The sequence below is a fragment of the Henckelia pumila genome, chromosome 2 (genome assembly GCF_033568475.1).
Source record: "Henckelia pumila isolate YLH828 chromosome 2, ASM3356847v2, whole genome shotgun sequence".
Taxonomy (NCBI): domain Eukaryota; kingdom Viridiplantae; phylum Streptophyta; class Magnoliopsida; order Lamiales; family Gesneriaceae; genus Henckelia; species Henckelia pumila.
This window is the reverse complement of record NC_133121.1, coordinates 168736281-168755734: the sequence shown is the minus strand read 5'-3', so window position 1 is coordinate 168755734 and position 19454 is coordinate 168736281. Positions and strand designations below refer to the sequence as shown.

At 33.0% G+C, this 19454-nt stretch overlaps 1 protein-coding gene and 1 pseudogene across 7 annotated transcripts; both read left to right on the top strand.

The window, feature by feature from the left end:
- Positions 1 to 3696: 3696 nt before the first annotated feature.
- LOC140878917 (uncharacterized) lies at positions 3697 to 5769 on the top strand (annotated as a pseudogene).
- A 7160-nt stretch (positions 5770 to 12929) lies between these two features.
- On the top strand, positions 12930 to 18897 carry LOC140880447 (pentatricopeptide repeat-containing protein At3g61360-like). Of its 7 annotated transcripts, XM_073284892.1 has the most exons (5): positions 12930 to 13127; positions 13778 to 13822; positions 14623 to 14700; positions 17291 to 17363; positions 17655 to 18897. In XM_073284892.1, the coding sequence occupies exons 4-5, from the start codon at positions 17339 to 17341 to the stop codon at positions 18872 to 18874; spliced, it is 1245 nt and encodes a 414-aa protein (XP_073140993.1). In that variant the 5' UTR covers positions 12930 to 13127; positions 13778 to 13822; positions 14623 to 14700; positions 17291 to 17338; the 3' UTR covers positions 18875 to 18897. The 7 variants fall into 7 exon arrangements, with proteins under 7 accessions (XP_073140993.1, XP_073140995.1, XP_073140990.1 ...); XM_073284894.1 differs by lacking the exon at positions 14623 to 14700 and having other exon boundaries at positions 12930 to 13091; XM_073284889.1 differs by having other exon boundaries at positions 12930 to 13091; positions 17291 to 18897.
- Positions 18898 to 19454: the final 557 nt, after the last annotated feature.

Genomic DNA, 19454 nt, shown 5'->3' with positions numbered 1-19454 from the left:
TGTGAGACAATAATCAAAGTCTAAACAAAAGAATAAAAAAAAAAATTTTTTTTTAAATAAGTTGCACTGCGCACGCGCGGGCATCACCCCTCGCGCGCACGCCGGCCAATGGGACCGAGGTCCCCTGGTTTGGCTCGCGCGCGCGCGAGCAGGAGCTCGCCCGTGCGCCAGCCAAACCAACAGAAAAAAATAATGGCTCAGCTGCTGTCAAAAACGAGATCATGCCTATGATTGATTCAAGATCATGTCCTACCAAAGTCTAGACATGGTTTAATCAATCATAACATCTAACATGCATTCTAACATGCTATAATTGTTAGGAATAAACCATTCCAAGGCTTTACAACATAATCATAATTCTCATAACATGCAATAACATTGTCATATATCAAGTTCAAGACACCTTATGTTGATTCAAGGATTTACAACATATTTCTAATCCTATAAACATCAACAAAACCACAACTCAATCATCTACAAGTCTTGGTACAAGTATCTTCTAGCATGATCATGATCAAGACTCATTAAACTTCATGACAGCACACATAACTCCTAACTCGGATCCTCACGCTATATCGATTTCATCCCTTGTTCTTTAAGTCCGCCTTTGCCCGGTTCCACTTCCTCCTATTGCAATGACACATACAACAAAACAATAGCCGGATAACTCCGGTGAGAAATAGATTTCCCAGTAAAAGCAACTAAACATGCATAATCAATATCACAATCATGATATAGAAGTAAATACAATGCATGCTTTCAAAACAAGGTTCTGTTCATCATTCATCAATTGGGATCCCGAGAAGAAGATATCATAGCTAATCCACCGACACACCCTATCGAGGTGGGGCTACTATCTTGCTCCTCTAGACTTTGAAGCCATTATATATGCAGCTCAGACGCTAGGCTCAAACAACCACCCAGGCCATACATATACAATCCCTCAAATCGTCTATTTGAACGTGTCCGTTCATTTCAAAATCAAAGGAATAAGTCATCAAGATGAATGCAACATGTAACATAATCAGGGCATTCATTATATCAAGAACTTATTCAAGTAATCAAAAGAAAGCACATAAGAGCACTTAAACAAACAAGTATGTGAATTGAGGGAACTCGATACAAACCATCTCGAGTTATAATCCCAATCAAATTGTAGTCCACTTTTACCTTTCAATTGTGATGTCTAGGAGGTCTTCAAACTTGTCAAAAGCTGTACAATATCAAGCACCAAGCACAACTCAAAATCTGCTCAAGATCAACCCCAAACTTCAACAAGAATTCCAAAGAAAACTCTACCAACCTTGTTCAATCTTCTATCGATTTCGAAGTCGACGTTCTTGAGTTGAGTTGCCCTGTTTATGCACTGAGACAATAGCATAACAAACAAGGAACCATTATCTAATAGTTCAGCAACTTCCAAAGCCAAAAACAATATCAAATCACTTCAATTCAAGAATTCGACGGCATTTCGGTATAACTCAGCGATTCCCGCAAATCTCTAAATCATTTCAAACATTCATATCACTTATTCAACCTCCAAACCAACATATTAGCAGGTGTATAGATTGAATCACAGCTAAGAAAGCATAAGAACAAGATATACAACTCAAGCTTCAATCAAACTTCAAGATTAACAAAGCTAGAAGCTCAACAACACCAAATCAAAACCAACATCTGATATCTGCCATTTTCGAAATCTCAAACCCTGAAGAACAAAGAGGAAACTTATATCAAATCGAAGGTCTCGTTTCAAGGATTCCAAAACATCTTTCAGAATCTAAATCGGATGCTCGAGTCAAAAGATATGGCAATCGCAAGAGGAAGAAAAAGGCTTGGGATTTTCTCTGTTCTTGTTCTCGGTTTCCTTTTCTTTTCTTTGCTGAGTAATCTGATGGAAAATAGTGTTTCACACGTGAGTGCTAGGAAAAATCACAAGTGTCCAGCCCAAATAAAGATTTTGCACTTTGGCCCCTCAACTATGCAATAATTGCAATTCAGTCCTCAATTTCTCATGTTATTCAATTTCAATCCTAAGCAATTTAAGAATATTAGAATTTGAATCAAAACTCCAAATTTTCCCAAATTAATTATTCTCGGATTAAAATTAAATAATTTTGGGCGTTACACATACTTGCTCCTGTATCAACATAAGCATGTATATGATATGGTTTATGTTCTTTGATTTTAATTTGAATTTTTATATATATACTATTTGGATTAGTTTTGTTTTTATTATCCATTCTCTCATTTTTTTTTTAAGAGATAAAGGTAAAATTGGTATTTAAAAACAAAAATTTCTCTCTCCAGGGAGTTGAAAGTAAGTTTTATTTATGTAGGGATTTATAAATAAGTTATAAAGTGGTTTAGAAAGTGATTGTCAATTAACCCTTTTTATTTCCCAAATATTAATATTTAAATTATTTTGGATTGTTTATCAATGTTTTGACAGCTCATGGTTATGTTATTTCACAAAAACTAGAGTATGATCTTCTCACGGGTTAATTTTGTTATTAATACATGACATTTTTGTATATTCTTTGAAATAATATTATCCAGTAAACTTATTATATATTTTGGTGCATTGATCTTTTAATAATGAATTTTACTTCCCGATATAGAAAATATTCTTGGTTATGTCCCTGGACAAGTCACATCCAAAATTTGGTATGTATGGTGAGATGAATCTCTCTCTTTCTTTCTCTCTCTCTCTCTCTCACACACACACACACACATACATTCATGTTTCGTTTAGGACATGTTTAATTTAATTATTTGTTTGAAATCTGTAACTGTCATGTGTTGACCTATTCGTGACATGTCGCAGAACTTGCCACGTCATGAAATTATTTTTTACGTAAATTTTGTTATTTGGGTACACAAACATCCTCCATCTACTGAGTGTTTCACGAAATACTCAATTCTTAGGTCATCTCCAATCCAACGTCATTTTGGTGAATCAAAATGTCGTTGGACTCTTTGATCCAACCTAGCGCTATTTTCAGCTCTAGGTTGGTGCAAAGCTAAAACGTTAGGTTGGTACAAAATTGTAGCTACGCTATCCTTTTTTTTTTTCTTTTTTTTCCTCTAATTCTGTATTAAAATATATTTTAAGATTATTTATTAATAATTTAATTATATTACTCAAGAAAATTTAACTATTTATTTTAAACATTTTATTTATTCTATAAATCAATAAATTTGTGTTTTGAATTATGTTATCAATTGAATAAAATAATAAAATAAATATTTTAAAATAATCTTAAAACATATTTAATTAATTCATTAATATTTTTAATGAATTTCTATGTATAAATTATTTTAGATATTATTGATATTTTAATTATTGTGTATAAAAATATTTTATGGAATAAATTACTTGTTGTGAATAAAATAACAGAAAATATTTCGAAAATAGTATTTTTAGTGTAGAATTAATAAGTTGGAGATGATTTTTGTATTTGATTTGATGTAGGAAGTACACTAAGTGTTACACCAATATAGTGTAATGGGTTGAAGATGGTCTTACTTCTCATGAATACTACTAAACTTTTATGGAGTATATAAAAGTCTAGATTGAATACCTCAATACTTTTAAACTCCACAAAAGTCATTAAAAGTCTAGAACTAATACACACCTTAAGTTTCCAATATTCAATAATTGAGCCACATTTTCGCTAGTTCGCCCTTTCTCTAGTTGACCACCTTTGTTTCAAGGGAAAACGCTGCTTAGCACAAATCAAATTGAACGTACAGAGGATGGATTCTTGAAGATGAAAGAAGCCAATTTGGACGTGGTTTAGTAGCATTTTACCTCTATAATTATTATGTTTTAATCTCGACAAATTCCTTTCCGTGAGTACATGTATGTTGCATACTACATGTTCGACAATAAGTGCAAGAGAGTGAAAGCAGACTTTGTTCAGGCGCTCGAGTTATCCATCAATCGGATATTTTTCATCAACTACAAGTCTTATAATTTTTTTTTAACTAGGGTGAGATTTATTTTAAATCAATTGCTTATACGATGGGCGGGCAGCATGTTACTACTATTTGTGCACCTCTCATTCACCAGTAAACGTTCATATTCACTCTTGATTATGTGCATTTTTCCTTTTTAATTGTCATGTTGTGCCAAACCATTTAGTCCAATACATTTTGACAAGCCCTTGATTTAACAGGATTGAGTTTCCTGGAAATTTAGAAGATCTGGAATTTCAAGAAAAGAAATGTTCTTCTTCACCTACAGAAGCGGTAAATTTAAACAACCTTTTCAAATATATGCAAAGCTGAATATTTTGAGGCTTCTGTCATCTGTGTGTTCGGAAAAGGAAATTTCAAGAATTGTGAGCATTATTAACGACAATCCTTATCCCGATCAGCCATTGCTTCCCACTCTTCGATGTAAAATCCCTCCCCCTTTTTTTTCAACCCCTTTCATTGAAAAGATTCTTGGTAGCTTGTTTGCTGCACATTCGAATGGTCTCAAGGCATATGAATTATTCAAATATTGTCTTCAAAAGGACTTGTTCATTCCAAGTTCAGATGATTTTGAGAAGACCCTCCATATACTTGCACGTATGCGTTACTTCGGCAAAGCTTGGGAGCTAATTGAAGAGATCAAGAAGACTAACCCTTCGTTGATCAGCCTCAAGTCGATGAGCATCATTTTATCAAGGATCGAAAAATTCCAATCATATTAAGAAGCTCTAGATGCATTTGAGAAGATGGAGTCAAATATATTCTTTGGGAAAAGATTTGGTACGAATGAGTTCAACGTACGTACTTCTTCGAGCATTTTGCACTCAGCGACAGAGGAAAGAAGCACAATCTGTGTTCAACAATATGCATATGCGGAATGCCCCCGACATCAAAACCATGAATATTTTGCTGTTGGGGTTCAAGGAATCAGGTGATGTTATTGCTGTGGAATTTTTTTATCATGAGATGGTTCGAAGAGGTTTTACACCCAACAATGTTACATACAACATTAGGATCTATTAATATTGTAAGAAAGGGCATTTTGGTGATGCTCTTAGATTTTTTGAAGAGATGGAGCGTGTAAATTGCTTGCCCACATTAGAAACCATAACCACATTGATACATGGAGAGGGGTTGACTAGGAATAGCACCAAGGCTAAGCAATTGTTTGAGAACATTACCAAGAGAAATCTACAGCCCGATACAAGGGCGTATAATGCTTTCATGAATTCCCTCATCAGATAAAGGTATGTCATCTCTGCTGCGGCCTTGATGGAAGAGATGAAAACGAGAGGCATCGAACATGACAATGTCACATATCATATTATGTTCTTGGGATTAATGAGGTTGATGGGTATTGATGGTGTCATCCAACTTTACTCAAAAATGCTCGAGAAAAACTTCTTTCCAAAAACAAGGACGGTCGTTATGTTAATGAAGTTTTTCTGCGAGAATGGTAGAGTTGATCTTGGTTTGGATTTGTGGAACTACTTGGTGAAGAAAGGGTAGTGTACACACATCCATGCTCTTAACCTTCTTGTAACTGGGATATGTTCCCGTGGGCGAGTCGAAAAGGCATTTGATTGTTGTAATCAGATGTTGGTGAGTGGCAAGCATGTGAGCTAGCTAGTGTTTGAGATGCTCAAGCGGTTTTTGGTGTAAATGGAAGAGTTCGATAGATTAGGTGAACTTGAGAACATGATAAAGATATTAAAATTCTTGTTGCCTCCTCCTAAATATTATAGTATTGAGAATTCTACGTTTTGTATTGACACCAATCCAAAGTGATTCAATTTCTTATAATCTTCTTACTAATTGTAAATGAGTTGATTTTCATTATCATTTTGTAACATAGTATATTTCTTGTGAAATGATCATGGATCTATATTCGTGAAACTGATCGACATGATCCATATCCGCATTGAAAAATAATACTTTTGACATAAAAAATAATAATTTTCCATGGTCGAGTTGGGTTAAGATCCGTTTCACCGAATTAACTACTAAAACCGTCTCATAGGAGCTTTTGTGTTAGTGCAATGAAGCATTCCGTTGAAAAAAAATAATGATAAAAAAATGAGGCATTCTTACGAATAATTCATTATTTATCGCACATAAGATTTTTTTTATTATGAACTGATCATCACAATATGTAATGATTAATTATGTAGATTTATGTTAAATGCACTTTATTTTATGAATAAAATCATGATTTTGTACATGATTGAAATCTATATAGTATTAGCCAAATGTTATTTGTGTTTCTCGAAAATAATATGCAACCGAGAAACATAACAGGGCAATAATGTTGTTGGAATAGATTTAGAATATTAGAATTACTTAAAATATTAATTCAATAACATTTTAAAAAAACAATTAATTTGAGATTATAGTGATTTTTATTAATCATTCTGAAAGTATTTCTGTAAATGAAAATCCTGACCACCCCATTCATATTGTCCCAATATAAAATTTATGCATGAATTTGTAGTAGGCCAGTTTCATTTTACAATATTAATTGGCTAAACCTGATTAAAGAATTGACCAAGGGATTAAGGATATTAAAAATAAATTATTTGCGTGTTAAAAATATGCATTAGTAAATATCGGGTTATAGACGATATTAAAATGCATATGTTATTTTTGTAGCACACAGGAATTGAAATAGATCGGACCGGGTCATCTTAGGGCTAACTTTATATAAATAGTAAGTGCTACCCTCTCTCACACAAAACACCAAAAACACACACTAAACCCTAAATCTCTAAATCGCCCCTCCCGATCGCTGGCCGCCATGCGCCGCCTGTTGCCGTCGATTGACCATGCCATCTTGTATCTCTCATCGAGGTGGTCACAACCATACCAAGAATCGTGAGTTTTGGTTTCCGATATTTGTTTAGATCGAAGCAAAATCGCGTCTTCTTCGCGCGAAATAGATGGATTTAAGGTCAATTATTGTTGTTTTTGAGGTGTTAAGAGGTTCTAAGATGTGTGTATACATTTCCCGACCCCAGGATTTCATTTTCGGAGCATTTTCTGGCATAGATCGGAAATGGAGCTCTCGCCAGCGCCGCCACTGTAAATCATGATTTTCGGTCGCGTATGAACTCCGATCAAGTCGATTTTTGTACCATTGAGACCGTCTCTTCAAGCTCTACAAGCCTGCCAAATTTTGTGAACGTTGTAGTAATTATGCCCATCGCCGCCACATCGCTGTTGTGCCGCCGCTACGTCGTCGTCGTGCCGCCACCGCCTGTCACCATCGCCGGCCGCCGCTCATTGTACGTAGAGTGATTTGGTGTAGTTGTTGGGACTTGTTTCGAAGCTTTGAGATATAATTTTGGAACATGGTTTCGTCATTAATGGGCTAACTATGAACGAAGATATGTTTCGGAAATCCTATTAAGAAATAGGAATATTTGTTAGTTTAGTTAAGACTTTTAGAGAATTTTAAGTGATATGGTAATTATTGCTTATAGGCGTGGATTTTGAGTACCTGGACTGCTAGATTGCTAGGGTGCTTGGGTTTTCTGGATAGTAAGATACAAAATTATTATCCGAGATACCAGGTTGAATATACATGTATTATGTTTGCATGTTTTCTGTGGTATTTTTATATGCATTGATATTCTGCTTCATGCATGAACATATTGAACTTTATGCCTTGATTTGCATAGTCTGTAGTAAGGGTCGCTCAGCCCCGTGTTCTAGTGGATGGATTTCCATTAGGGATGGCAATGAGCCGGGTTAAAACTCGGCCCCGTGTGAAACCCACTCCGTCTGGGGCGGGTTCAAACCCGATCAAACGAGTCGCGGGGTGGGGCGAGGTGGGTCCAGGTCAACGGGTCCAGAGACGGGTTCGAAGCGGCTCCCGAGTTTAGGTAGACTCATCCCGGACCCTCCCTGCACATATATATCTATATCTATTTATAAAAAAGCTTGAATAATTCAAAATGGACATGTTTCTTGCCCGTTTCCAATAAGAAAAAATACACGCGACGTTCTTTTTGCTCTACAACACCTAACTAGACCAAACGTGTTGTGTTGAAATAAGAGTGGTGGAGATAATGGGTGGCTACCACTTCTCACGTCTCTTTGTATTTCTTTGTGTTTTTATTAGGCTAATAGCATCCAGACCTCCTGTGAAAATCCTAATTGTCACAAAACCCCTATAAAAATTTAATAGACTAATATGTCCTTGAATTTTTAAAAAATTTCACACAACACCCCTCCAGACCATGTTGTAATGCACGCACTGTAAAAAAAAATTTTAATGATATTTTAATATATTCTGATATGATTTGACCCCACTGCCATTTTTTAGAATAAATATTATTTTTTTTCCTTACACTATGTTTGGATGCATTTTTTTCAAAAACTTATATCTTTAAATCTTCATTAATCTTCATTATTTTAAAAAATAAATTACATTAAAAACTTGAGACAAGTCAATCCAAAGATGAGTATTGGAGAAAAAAATTTTGATGATATTACTTTGTATCAATATTTAGTGATTCTCAAGATTACGTAATATAACTCTAAAATAATATATATTTGTCCAAATGTCTAATACATTATTAAAAATAAAATACAAATACTAAATACTACATATATAAAATAAAATCATGTTAAAAAATTTCCCAGGTCCAAATTATACATTATATATGAATGTTTAATTTTTATCTTATAAATTGATAATGTTACTCTTTAATTGATTAAATATATATTTGATAAATTGATTAATATATATTTTAATGTTCTAAATTTTTGTATCCTATAGTTTTAAATTGTGACACCTAAATTTTTTTTAATTAAAGTTTCATGCCTAAATCTGTTTTTAATATTCATAATTTTAATTTTCGGTATTTAAATGCCTAAATTAGTCTTTAATATTTATTATTTTAATTATTTTAATTTTCTTTGATTAATTGGCTAAATATTATATTCTTCCGCGCATTAGAATATATTATTTTTGACTTTTGCAAAAATTAGCATTTTTAATTTCCGGACTATTAAAATCAAATTTAATATTTTAAAATTAGGATTTTAAGCTTGTATATTTTTATTTAGTACGATTTAAATAGTATTCCTAATTTCCTTATTGGTTTGGCATTTTTTTTAGTATATAACATTTTTCCCCTAAATTTCATAACACCTCATTTTTTTTTAGGGTTTACCTACATGTACACTTGAATTCAAGATTCAATCCTAGCCACACATCCACAAACTCACACTCACTCTCACACAAAACTCACGCACTCACACACTCAAACACCCAATAGCCGATCCTTGCCCTGTTTTTCAATGGGACAGATAGTGTTTTTCTCTGATACTGTCTTTATAAGATTAATCATCAATTCATCATCAGTTAAAGGTTTTTGAACCATTTTGGTTTTATCTTTCTGATGTAATTCCTCCTGTATTTCCTTTTCTAGAACCAGAAGTATGTTTTCATTTCTTCCTCCCTAAACCTTTAATCCTCATTTCTTCTCCGGCAAATCACTCCTGGGCAAGCTAGACGTGATTCTTGAGCTCGATTTCAGCTCCCTCCAGCTCGAGCTGTTCATCCCTGCTGCTACGACATTTCGGCCCCGGGCTTTTATTCTTTCGATTTTCTGTTGATAGGCAAGGATATGGCTTCCTTGTTTTCCCCTTATAGATTAGTATATATATATTTGGTGTTGCATTCCATGAAATATTTGAAATATAACTACACTTGTATGCCCTGCTCGAGTTCCCTCCTTCTTTTCTGTCCAGCCGAGATTCCTATACTTTTCTTTGTTTTCCTGGTAAAATCGTGATACTTGATTCATTATGATATATATATATATATATATATATGGTTTTGAAATGCAAATACTGGAGTTATGCTAAGTGTGGTCATTTCCAGAATTTATTTCATGCTTGAGGTTTCGAGATTTTGGAGTTTTGCTAGCATGATCGGTTCGAACTATGTCGTTTTATTTTTGTGTGTTGTGTGATGATTTGGGATGGTGTTGGAGGGGCTGCCACGGTTGATATGTAGTTCACGTGGTAGCAATAGAATGAGCAAAATTGGAATTGTGGTTGTAGAAGGGAGGTTCGACTTTTGCACAGCTTACTTAGGGGCTGGTTTGGGAGCTTGTGAAATGGAAATCGGTGAGTGATTATGGGGAATGTTAAGTGATGATAAGTGAACTTCGATGTTGGTCTTTGATGCTAGGATAGTGGCTTGAGGATCAAGGGACAATTTGATAGGTTTTGGATTGAATTTGAGGTAGCGATCTTGAACAGATTTTGGGGGCTCCATTGCTGCTCAAAAAAGTGAAGTGTGTAACCAGGTTAGAGGCTGGTTTGGGGTGAGTTGAGAAGCCTAAAGGTTGGTCTCGAACCTAGCCTAGTAGCTTGGAAGATTGGGTTAAACTCGGGTTTTGGCCAAGGGCTCGGGTCGGGAATTAGTCTAGGATGTTGGAAATATGTCGGTCCAAGCGAAAATCAATTTGGTTAAGCTTGGGGCGAGTTGTAAATTTTTTAAATGTTAAGGTGCAGAATTTTGTTGAACACATAGGGGCTGCTGCCCGGAAATCGCCCTTCTGAAAAATGATCGCTTAAGAAATACATTTCGAGGATGACTTTCCTACTTAGTTCTAAATGTCGTGGAGTCGTGGTTTCAAGCGAAATCCTTTTTGGATAAGAATCGAGCAAGTTGTGAATTTTACGGGTAAACCGCTCAAAGTTGTCATAAGTGCAATGTTGGGTTAAATTTTTCATCCTTTGGTTTGCTCCCTAAATCTCCATCCCATTTATCCTTGTGTGAGTCATTTGCATGATTATTGAGTAAATATTTACAAGTAAATTACACTTAAATATGCATGCTAAGTCTAAGAATCAGGAAAGAAAGAAAATATTATTTTGAACAGTGAAATGGTTGTGATCACAGAAAGACGTGTATGGACGAGCTAGGAGATGTCCTGACTTCCCATACCACCAGACGTGTATGGGCGAGTTTTGGAGAAATCTCGACTTCCCATACCACCAGACTTGTATGGACGAGTTTTAGAGAAATCCTGACTTCCCTTACCAAATAAAGGCAAGACGAGTTTGGGAGACATCCTACTTCTTTGCGTCATAGTGCACTGCAACCATGATCATGATCGAAATCATAAAGTCACAATCCAAGGATCTAAGTTCAATATTTATGACTATGTTCAGATCAGTTTATTTAAGTTACATTGCTCATGTTCGACTTAGTCATGCATATGCTTTATGCATGTTCACTCCTTTCATTTAGAAGTTACTTATTTTTTTTAGTTAAGGGCACAAAAGTATTTTATTACAAGTTATTTTCAATCTGCCTGTGCTTGTATCTATGTAGTACTTGTTATCCTCTCATATTCTTGCTGAGTCTTTTTGACTCACTCCACTTATTTGTTTTTAGGTGATGACTATTATTTAGAGGCTGAGGGGCAGGATCCCCAGAGCGAGGTCGCCAGTGGTGCAGGCCCTTGACCGACGTGCTTTAGTTGTTCCGCAACTCTGATGTTGTCTTTTTATTTATGAGTGGATTATTTTCTTACGCTGTCTGTTGTTTGAAGGAGGTGTTTTCCCTGCTTTAAAACTTTTGGCATGTAAACTTAACAGTTTTTTTTATTCCACAACTGAGTGGGATAAACTCCCCTTCCTAGATTTTTTTATGATTATCATATTTGGATTAAAATTATCAGGTGCTTATTTCTTTTGCTGAATTGCTGTTTGTAACAGGTTAGCTTTATAATAGTTTCAAACGAGTCATGGCGAATTTTTTTAAAAATCCCGTATTTTCGTCATTAAATTAAATAATTTATATTAGAGGTATCTATTTAGTCGTTTCATAAATTTTAAGTTAAAAATAACTTTTCTAATTAATCATAATATTTTATTAAAAAATATAGCTACTTCCTAAATTTTTATTTTAAATTCAAATATTATTTATCATAGTTAACATATTTATATTTTAACATTATTCAAATTAAAAACAAAATAAATATAAATTAGTTTTAATATTTAGTTTTTCACATAATAATATTAATTTTAATATTAAAAATATTTTATTTTTCCCCAAAATTTGATAATATTTTGTAAATGAAAAATTTTAAATTTCAGTTTTTTTTTATATTTTTGTAAAAAAAATTTGACTCATATTTTTTATATCTATACTAACACTTGAGATATAATATAAATAATACATCATTTTAACATCACAAAAAAATCTTTCGTTTTACTTATATATGATATAATAGATTGTGATATTATTTTAAAAATATACTGATGAATATAAAATATTACGAGGAGAAAAAAATATTTTATTGTTATAAATATAATATTTTGTAAAATCTAAATTTTTATCCCAAGATGTTTTAAATTATTTTTCATATTAGTTTTTCATTTTGGTCTAATTAACATGAATATTTGTCATATAATATATTTAAAAATTAAATATTCATTCACATGTACTTCTCGTATCCTCTCTCATTTTTAATTTTATTTTTGACATTTTTTGTTTCTTTAGTAATAAATTAATCCACATAGTTTTCCAAAATATATAATTTTATTTGGGGTTTTGTTATTATTTAGATTTTTACAGGGCTCGGGATGCTATTAGCCCGTTTTTCTTTCATTAAATCAAATATCAACCCTTCTTCTTTCTTTCATTTTAGTATAGATTTAAATATCAAAATAATATAAAAATATAAATAAAAATATATATATATAGCATTTTTAAATGAAAAAATATTTAAGTTTTTTTTATTTAAACAATATATATCGATATTGTAACGAAATTTTGTATAAACAATATGATAATTATACGTGTATTGAAACGAATTATTATTTTTATTATTTTATCGGAATTAATTAATTCAACAAACTAAAATTAAGGACAAGTGTTTATAAATCAAATTTTTTTCATCAAACGCTTTGGAAGAGGAAACCGCACCGGTCTGTAAGAAATTGGGGGGTTCAATATTTTTCTTTCATCAAATCAAAGATCTCATCCGACCGCTCTGGGTTCTCCGCCTTTGGCTGCCCACCGTTTTCTCTGCGTTATTCAGTCGTTCCAACAGTTTTGCTTCTATTTGGGACTCGGAAACTTCGTACGGGCAATTGTTTTGTTTACAATGAAAAACTTTGTGCGGGTTTCTTCTTCTGCTTTTTTTCTTCTTGTTTGCTTTAGATCTGTGTTGATTTTTGTTTTTAGTTCTATGTTCTATATTTTGTTTTACACTGAAAAGAAATGAATAGCCAGATATGTACAATAGTGATTAGTGTTTTATTATTATTATTTGAAAGTGTTTGTGCTTTGTTTTCTTTTGCTTATTCACGGGTATTTGTTATTTTCATTCTTGATTTTGTCAAGTACCGGATATGGATAATACATTAATAACTTCATAATTAAGGCATTTTAACTATAGGTACACAATGATACACAAGGGTTTCTTTGTCAAAGTTGATGATTTACTTTCAATTTTTTTGTTTTACAAAGTTGTTAAGTTGGGAAGTGCTTGTAATGAAACCACTCGATTGAAAACACCAACCAATTGATAGAGAAAATCTTTAAAATCGTTTTAAGCAAACCATAGGGAAAAAAAACAGAGGAGAAAAAATCCATGATTCGAATTGTTGACATTCCTTTGCTTTATTAGGTTGCTTTTAACATCATCTTTTGTTGGCATATAAACTGTATGTTGATTATATTTATGCAATTCTTGATGTTCTAATTCTTTAATCACCGAGTTACTTTTAAAATATGTTATTGACAGAGGCCATTTTAATGTTTTAGGTTGACTGCTGCTCTATCCAGATATCTGCTTGAGGATTTCATACTGTGAGCTTAGATTCTTTTTGAATTTTTTGTGTTCTTATATATACTTCTGCTTCCATTTTTGAACAAATTTTGAAACCAGAAAGGATGCTATTTTTCTTCTTCTTTTCCTTCGTGAGGGGTCCTCTTCCTGCTCCTACTACTGTCCACATCACATGAAAGATGCAATTTTAAACTGCACATCATTTTCAATTTTTTATGTCCCCGCTTTTTTCATTCTCCATCTATATATCCCCACATGAACTAATGTTATTTTCTTATTGGTTTTGTTTAAATACCTGTTCGTTGAACTGGTCGAAAATGAGCTTTGTGTGTGCGTGATTTGAAAGTCCATTTGGATTAAGAATGTTTATATAAAAATCAATTTTTACTTTTAGAAAAGTGAGGTTGAACTTGTACTCATCGAAAGAATGCTTAAAAAAGCTAGAAAAAAAAAACTACTAGAAGAAAGACCAATCTATAGTTTACTTGATTATTTGTTCTCCATTCTTTAAACTATCAAGTATTCCAGTTTAATATGGTTATTAAGTAAGTTGTCATACAAACAAAAATTCATGAAGGTCATACGAAAGGACAAACGTAGAAAGATAAGATAAACGAGTTATGTATTTATGTTCATTCTCTGGCTTGAATCAATCTTGATGAACCTTGAAGCAGTGCGGAGACTAGAGACTTTTTAATTTTCCTTCATTTCGCTTCTCTTATTTCCGAACAGCTCATGTGACAATTGACAGATCAATCCGCAATGGTGAAATAATATAATTCCTGTTGTTGCTACTTGGTTTTTTTTATTTTGACTGCAGCTCAAGTCCCTGATAAATAAGCTGACAGAGGAGAAAAATTGTGCTACTCTGCAAAATAACAAACTTCAGCAAGAACTGGTAAGCCCCTGCCATCCCTGGTATTATGCGCATCAATTGTTCACCTCTGCTTAGAGTAGCCATTTACTTGATGGTGACTGAACGAGATGTGGTTGGGTTCATTCTTCCGGGTTTTTTCGCTCTTGTTCCCTTCCACAACATGTTATTAGATCTACGTTTTGTTTTGTGTATAACGTAATCTATGTTATTAGATTTGTGTTTGTTTGTTTAGACAGGAGAAATTAATGCATGTAACAGGTTTGTTCTTGTCGTTTTTCCTCTTGTTTGCTTCCACATGGTATTCATGATCGGATACTTCGTTGCTTGTTAGTGTTATATTTATCATATTCTTGCTGTTATGTAAAATTCAAAAACTATTATATATAAATACGTTTTAGAGGAATAATACTTCAAAACTTATACTATATATACAATATGCTGCAAATCTGGGTTATCGCCTCACGAATTGAGGTGGCCCATTCCTAGTATATATATAAATTTAAATATGTATATTATATATATATATATACAATATAATGTATATTGTGTAATATATATATATATATATATATGTAATGTCTACTGTGTAACATATATTATATTGTACACTGTGTACGTACATACATACATATATATATATACATACATACATATATATATATATACATACATACATATATATATATATACATACATATACATATATAATATATTATATTAGTTACACACATTGTAATTATATATATAATACTTATTTTATATATTATATAAAATATATATTGTATATATATACACATAATATATAATTAAATATGGACTTGTACATATATAATATATAATACATATATTTCATATAATAAATATGTATGTATTTAGATATAATATATATCAAAAAAAATAATTAATTAATTTTGTAAAAAATTAAATATTTGCGGGTCGACGTTTATTTCCTTTGGGTTGTATATTGGTTTTCATTTATCCGGTTGTATTCTACCGGTGATTTTGTATTTATGGTTTAAGTTTTCGCTGGATTTAATTATTTGTGCTTTAAGATTTAATTGCATGCTTAAGACTTTGTTGGTAGTGGATCCGGGTTGGGTCACTACATTTATTGGTATCAGAGCGTGCAATAGGATTCTTTGGGACATTGTACTGATATTTTTGGATTAACTTGGGTTATAAATACTGTGTTTGGGTGTAAACAGTATTTCAGTTGTAAGTAATGAATCATTGGTGCTGTGATTAGTGATTCTGGTATTTGATCTTTGAAGATTTTCTTGAGGTTAATTCAGTGCTTAGTTGATCAGTGTTCAACTACAGTGGCTTGCTGGGTAATTGCATGTTTTCTGTTGGTTGGTTCTAGGTGTTTTCCTAGGATGATCTAGTTAGTCGTTTATTGCAAGGGATGAGGTGATTCATCAAGAGAATGAATATTGTTCTAGGTTTTTTCCCTTAGAACAGTTGGCTATTTTGACATTTACTTGTTTTAATTAATAACTGTGTAAACTTTGGGTAATATTCTGGAAAGCGAAACTTGCTAACTGGCGTCTAAGCAAAAATTAGTATGAAACACAAGTAAAACATAATAATTTGGCAAAAAAAACAAAAACAAAAAAAAGGAGGTAAAACTCATCGTTGATCACATTAAACATGCTTAATGCATACAATAAAACATCAGATTTTATAATATATGCATTAAACATCTAATTGTTTTTTACGATAACTTGTAACTCATCTGATATCAACATCCTTAATTTGCCATGAAATCTCATGTTCGAGACTCAATTATAACAAATCTCCCTCCCAACTAAAATAAACATCCAAAATTTAGCTTCAATGTCTATATTAGAATTATTAATTCAATAACATTTTAAAAAACAATTAATTTGAGATTATAGTGCTTTTTATTAAACATTCTGAAAGTCTTTCCGTAAATGAAAATCCTGACCCCATTCATATTGTCCCAATATAAAATTTATGCATGAATTCGTAAAACTATTTTGTTTCTAGATCATTTATCGTATTAGCTTGACAATAAAATTTATACTATTACTTTTTTTATGCTTAAGTTAAGTTTCCAATATTCAATACTTGAGCCACATTTTCGCTAGTTCGCCTTCTCTCTAGTTGACCACCTCTGTTTCAAGGGAAAACGCTGCTTAGCACAAATCAAATTGAACGTACAGAGAATGGATTTTCGAAGATGAAAAGAAGCCAATTTGGACTTGGTTTAGTAGCATTTTACCTCTGTAATTACTATGTTGTTTAATCTCGACAAATGCCTTCCCGTGAGTACATGTATGTTGCATGCTACATGTTCGACAATATGCGCAAGAGTGAAAGCAGACTTTGTTCAGGTGCTCGAGTTATCCATCAATCTGCTATTTTTCATTAACTACAAGTCTTATAATTTTTTTTAACTAGGGTGAGATTTATTTTAAATCAATTGCTTATACGATGGGCGGGCAGCATGTTACTATTGTTTGTGCAGCTCTCATTCACCAGTAAAAGTTCATATTCATTCTTGATTATGTGCATTTTTCCTTTTTAATCGCCATGTTGTGCCAACCCTTTTAGTCCAATCCATTTTGACGTGTCCTTGTTGTAACAGGATTGAGTTTCCAGGAAATTTAGAAGATCTGGAATTTCAAGCAAAGAAATGTTCTTCTTCACCTGCAGAAGCGGTAAATTTAAACAACCTTTTCAAATTCATGCAAAGCTGAATATTTCGAGGCTTCTTTCGTCTGTGTGTTCGGAAAAGGAAATTTCAAGAATTGTGAGCATTATTAACGACCATCCTTATCCCGATCAGCCATTGCTTCCCACTCTTCGGTGTGAAATCCCTCCCCCTGTTTTGTCAACCCCTTTCATTGAAAAGATTCTTGGTAGCTTGTTTGCTGCGCATTCGAATGGTCTCAAGGCGTATGAATTGTTCAAATATTGTCTTCAAAATGACTTGTTCGTTCCAAGTTCAGATGCTTTTGAGAAGACCCTCCATATACTTGCACGTATGCGCTACTTCGACAAAGCTTGGGAGCTAATTGAAGAGATCAAGCAGACTCACCCTTCGTTGATCACCCTCAAGTCAATGAGCATCATTTTATCAAGGATCGCAAAATTCCAATCATATGAGGAAGCTCTAGATGCATTTGAGAAGATGGAGTCAAATATATTCTGTGGGAAAAGATTTGGTACAAATGAGTTCAACGTACTTCTTCGAGCATTTTGCACTCAGCGACAGATGAAAGAAGCACAATCTGTGTTCAACAAGATGCATATGCGGTATGCCCCCGACATCAAGACCATGAATATTTTGCTGTTGGGGTTCAAGGAATCAGGTGATGTTACTGCTGTGGAATTGTTCTATCATGAGATGGTTCGAAGAGGTTTTATGCCCAACAATGTTACGTACAACATTAGGATCGATGCATATTGTAAGAAAGGGCATTTTGGTGATGCTCTTAGACTTTTTGAAGAGATGGAGCATGTTAAGTGCTTGCCCACATTAGAAACCATAACCACATTGATACATGGAGCAGGGTTGGCTAGGAATAGCACCAAGGCTAAGCAGTTGTTTGATGACATTACCAAGAGAAATCTACAGCCCGATACAGGGGCGTATAATGCTTGCATGAATTCCATCATCAGATCAAGGGATGTCATCTCTGCTTCGGCCTTGATGGAAGAGATGGAAACTAGAGGCATCGAGCATGACAATGTCACATATCATACTATGTTCTTGGGATTAATGAGGTTTATGGGTATTGATGGTGTCATCCAACTTTACTCAAAAATGCTTGATAAAAACTTCGTGCCAAAAACAAGGACGGTCGTTATGTTAATGAAGTTTTTCTGCGAGAATGGTAGAGTTGATCTTGGTTTGGATTTGTGGAACTACTTGGTGAAGAAAGGGCAATGTCCACACAACCATGCTCTTAACCTTCTTGTAACTGGGCTATGTTCCCGTGGGCGAGTCGAAGAGGCGTTTGATTGTTGTAAGCAGATGTTGGTGAGAGGCAGACATGTGAGCGAGCTAGTGTTTGAGATGCTGAAGCGGTTTTTGGTGCAAATGGAAGAGTTCGATAGAATAGTTGAACTTGAAAACATGATAAAGAGATTAAAATTCTTGTTGCCTCCTCCTAAAGATTATAGTATTGAGAATTCTACGTTTTATATTGACACCAATTCAAAGTGAATAAATTTCTTTTAATCTTTTTAGTAATTGTAAATGAGTCGATTTTCTTTATCATTTAATAATAGAGTATATTTCTTGTGAAAGGGTCATGGATCTATATCCATGAAATTGATTGACATGATCCATATCCACATTAAAAAATAATACTTAACATAAAAAAATAATAATTTTCATTGGTTGAGTTGGGTTAAGATTCGTTTTACAGAATTAATTATTAAAATCATCCCATAAGAACTTTTGTGTTAGTAAAATGAAGCATTCCATTGAAAAAAATAACAATGATAAACAAATGAGGCATTCTTACAAATGATGCATTATTTATACCACATACATATTCTTTGAATATGTATAATATTTTAATGATATAAAATTTAGTATGTTATAATATTTGAGCATATCGTATTGTCTTTGATGTGTCAATGTGATATCAAATTTTTTTTACCGTTTTACTCTTACATGATATTTGTTATATAACTTTGATGGTGTAGATTTATCAGTAATTTCTTCCTATTTTATTTCAAAATTCAAAAAATCTTACGTATATATGCATTTAAAATAATCTCTATATTTCTTACACAAT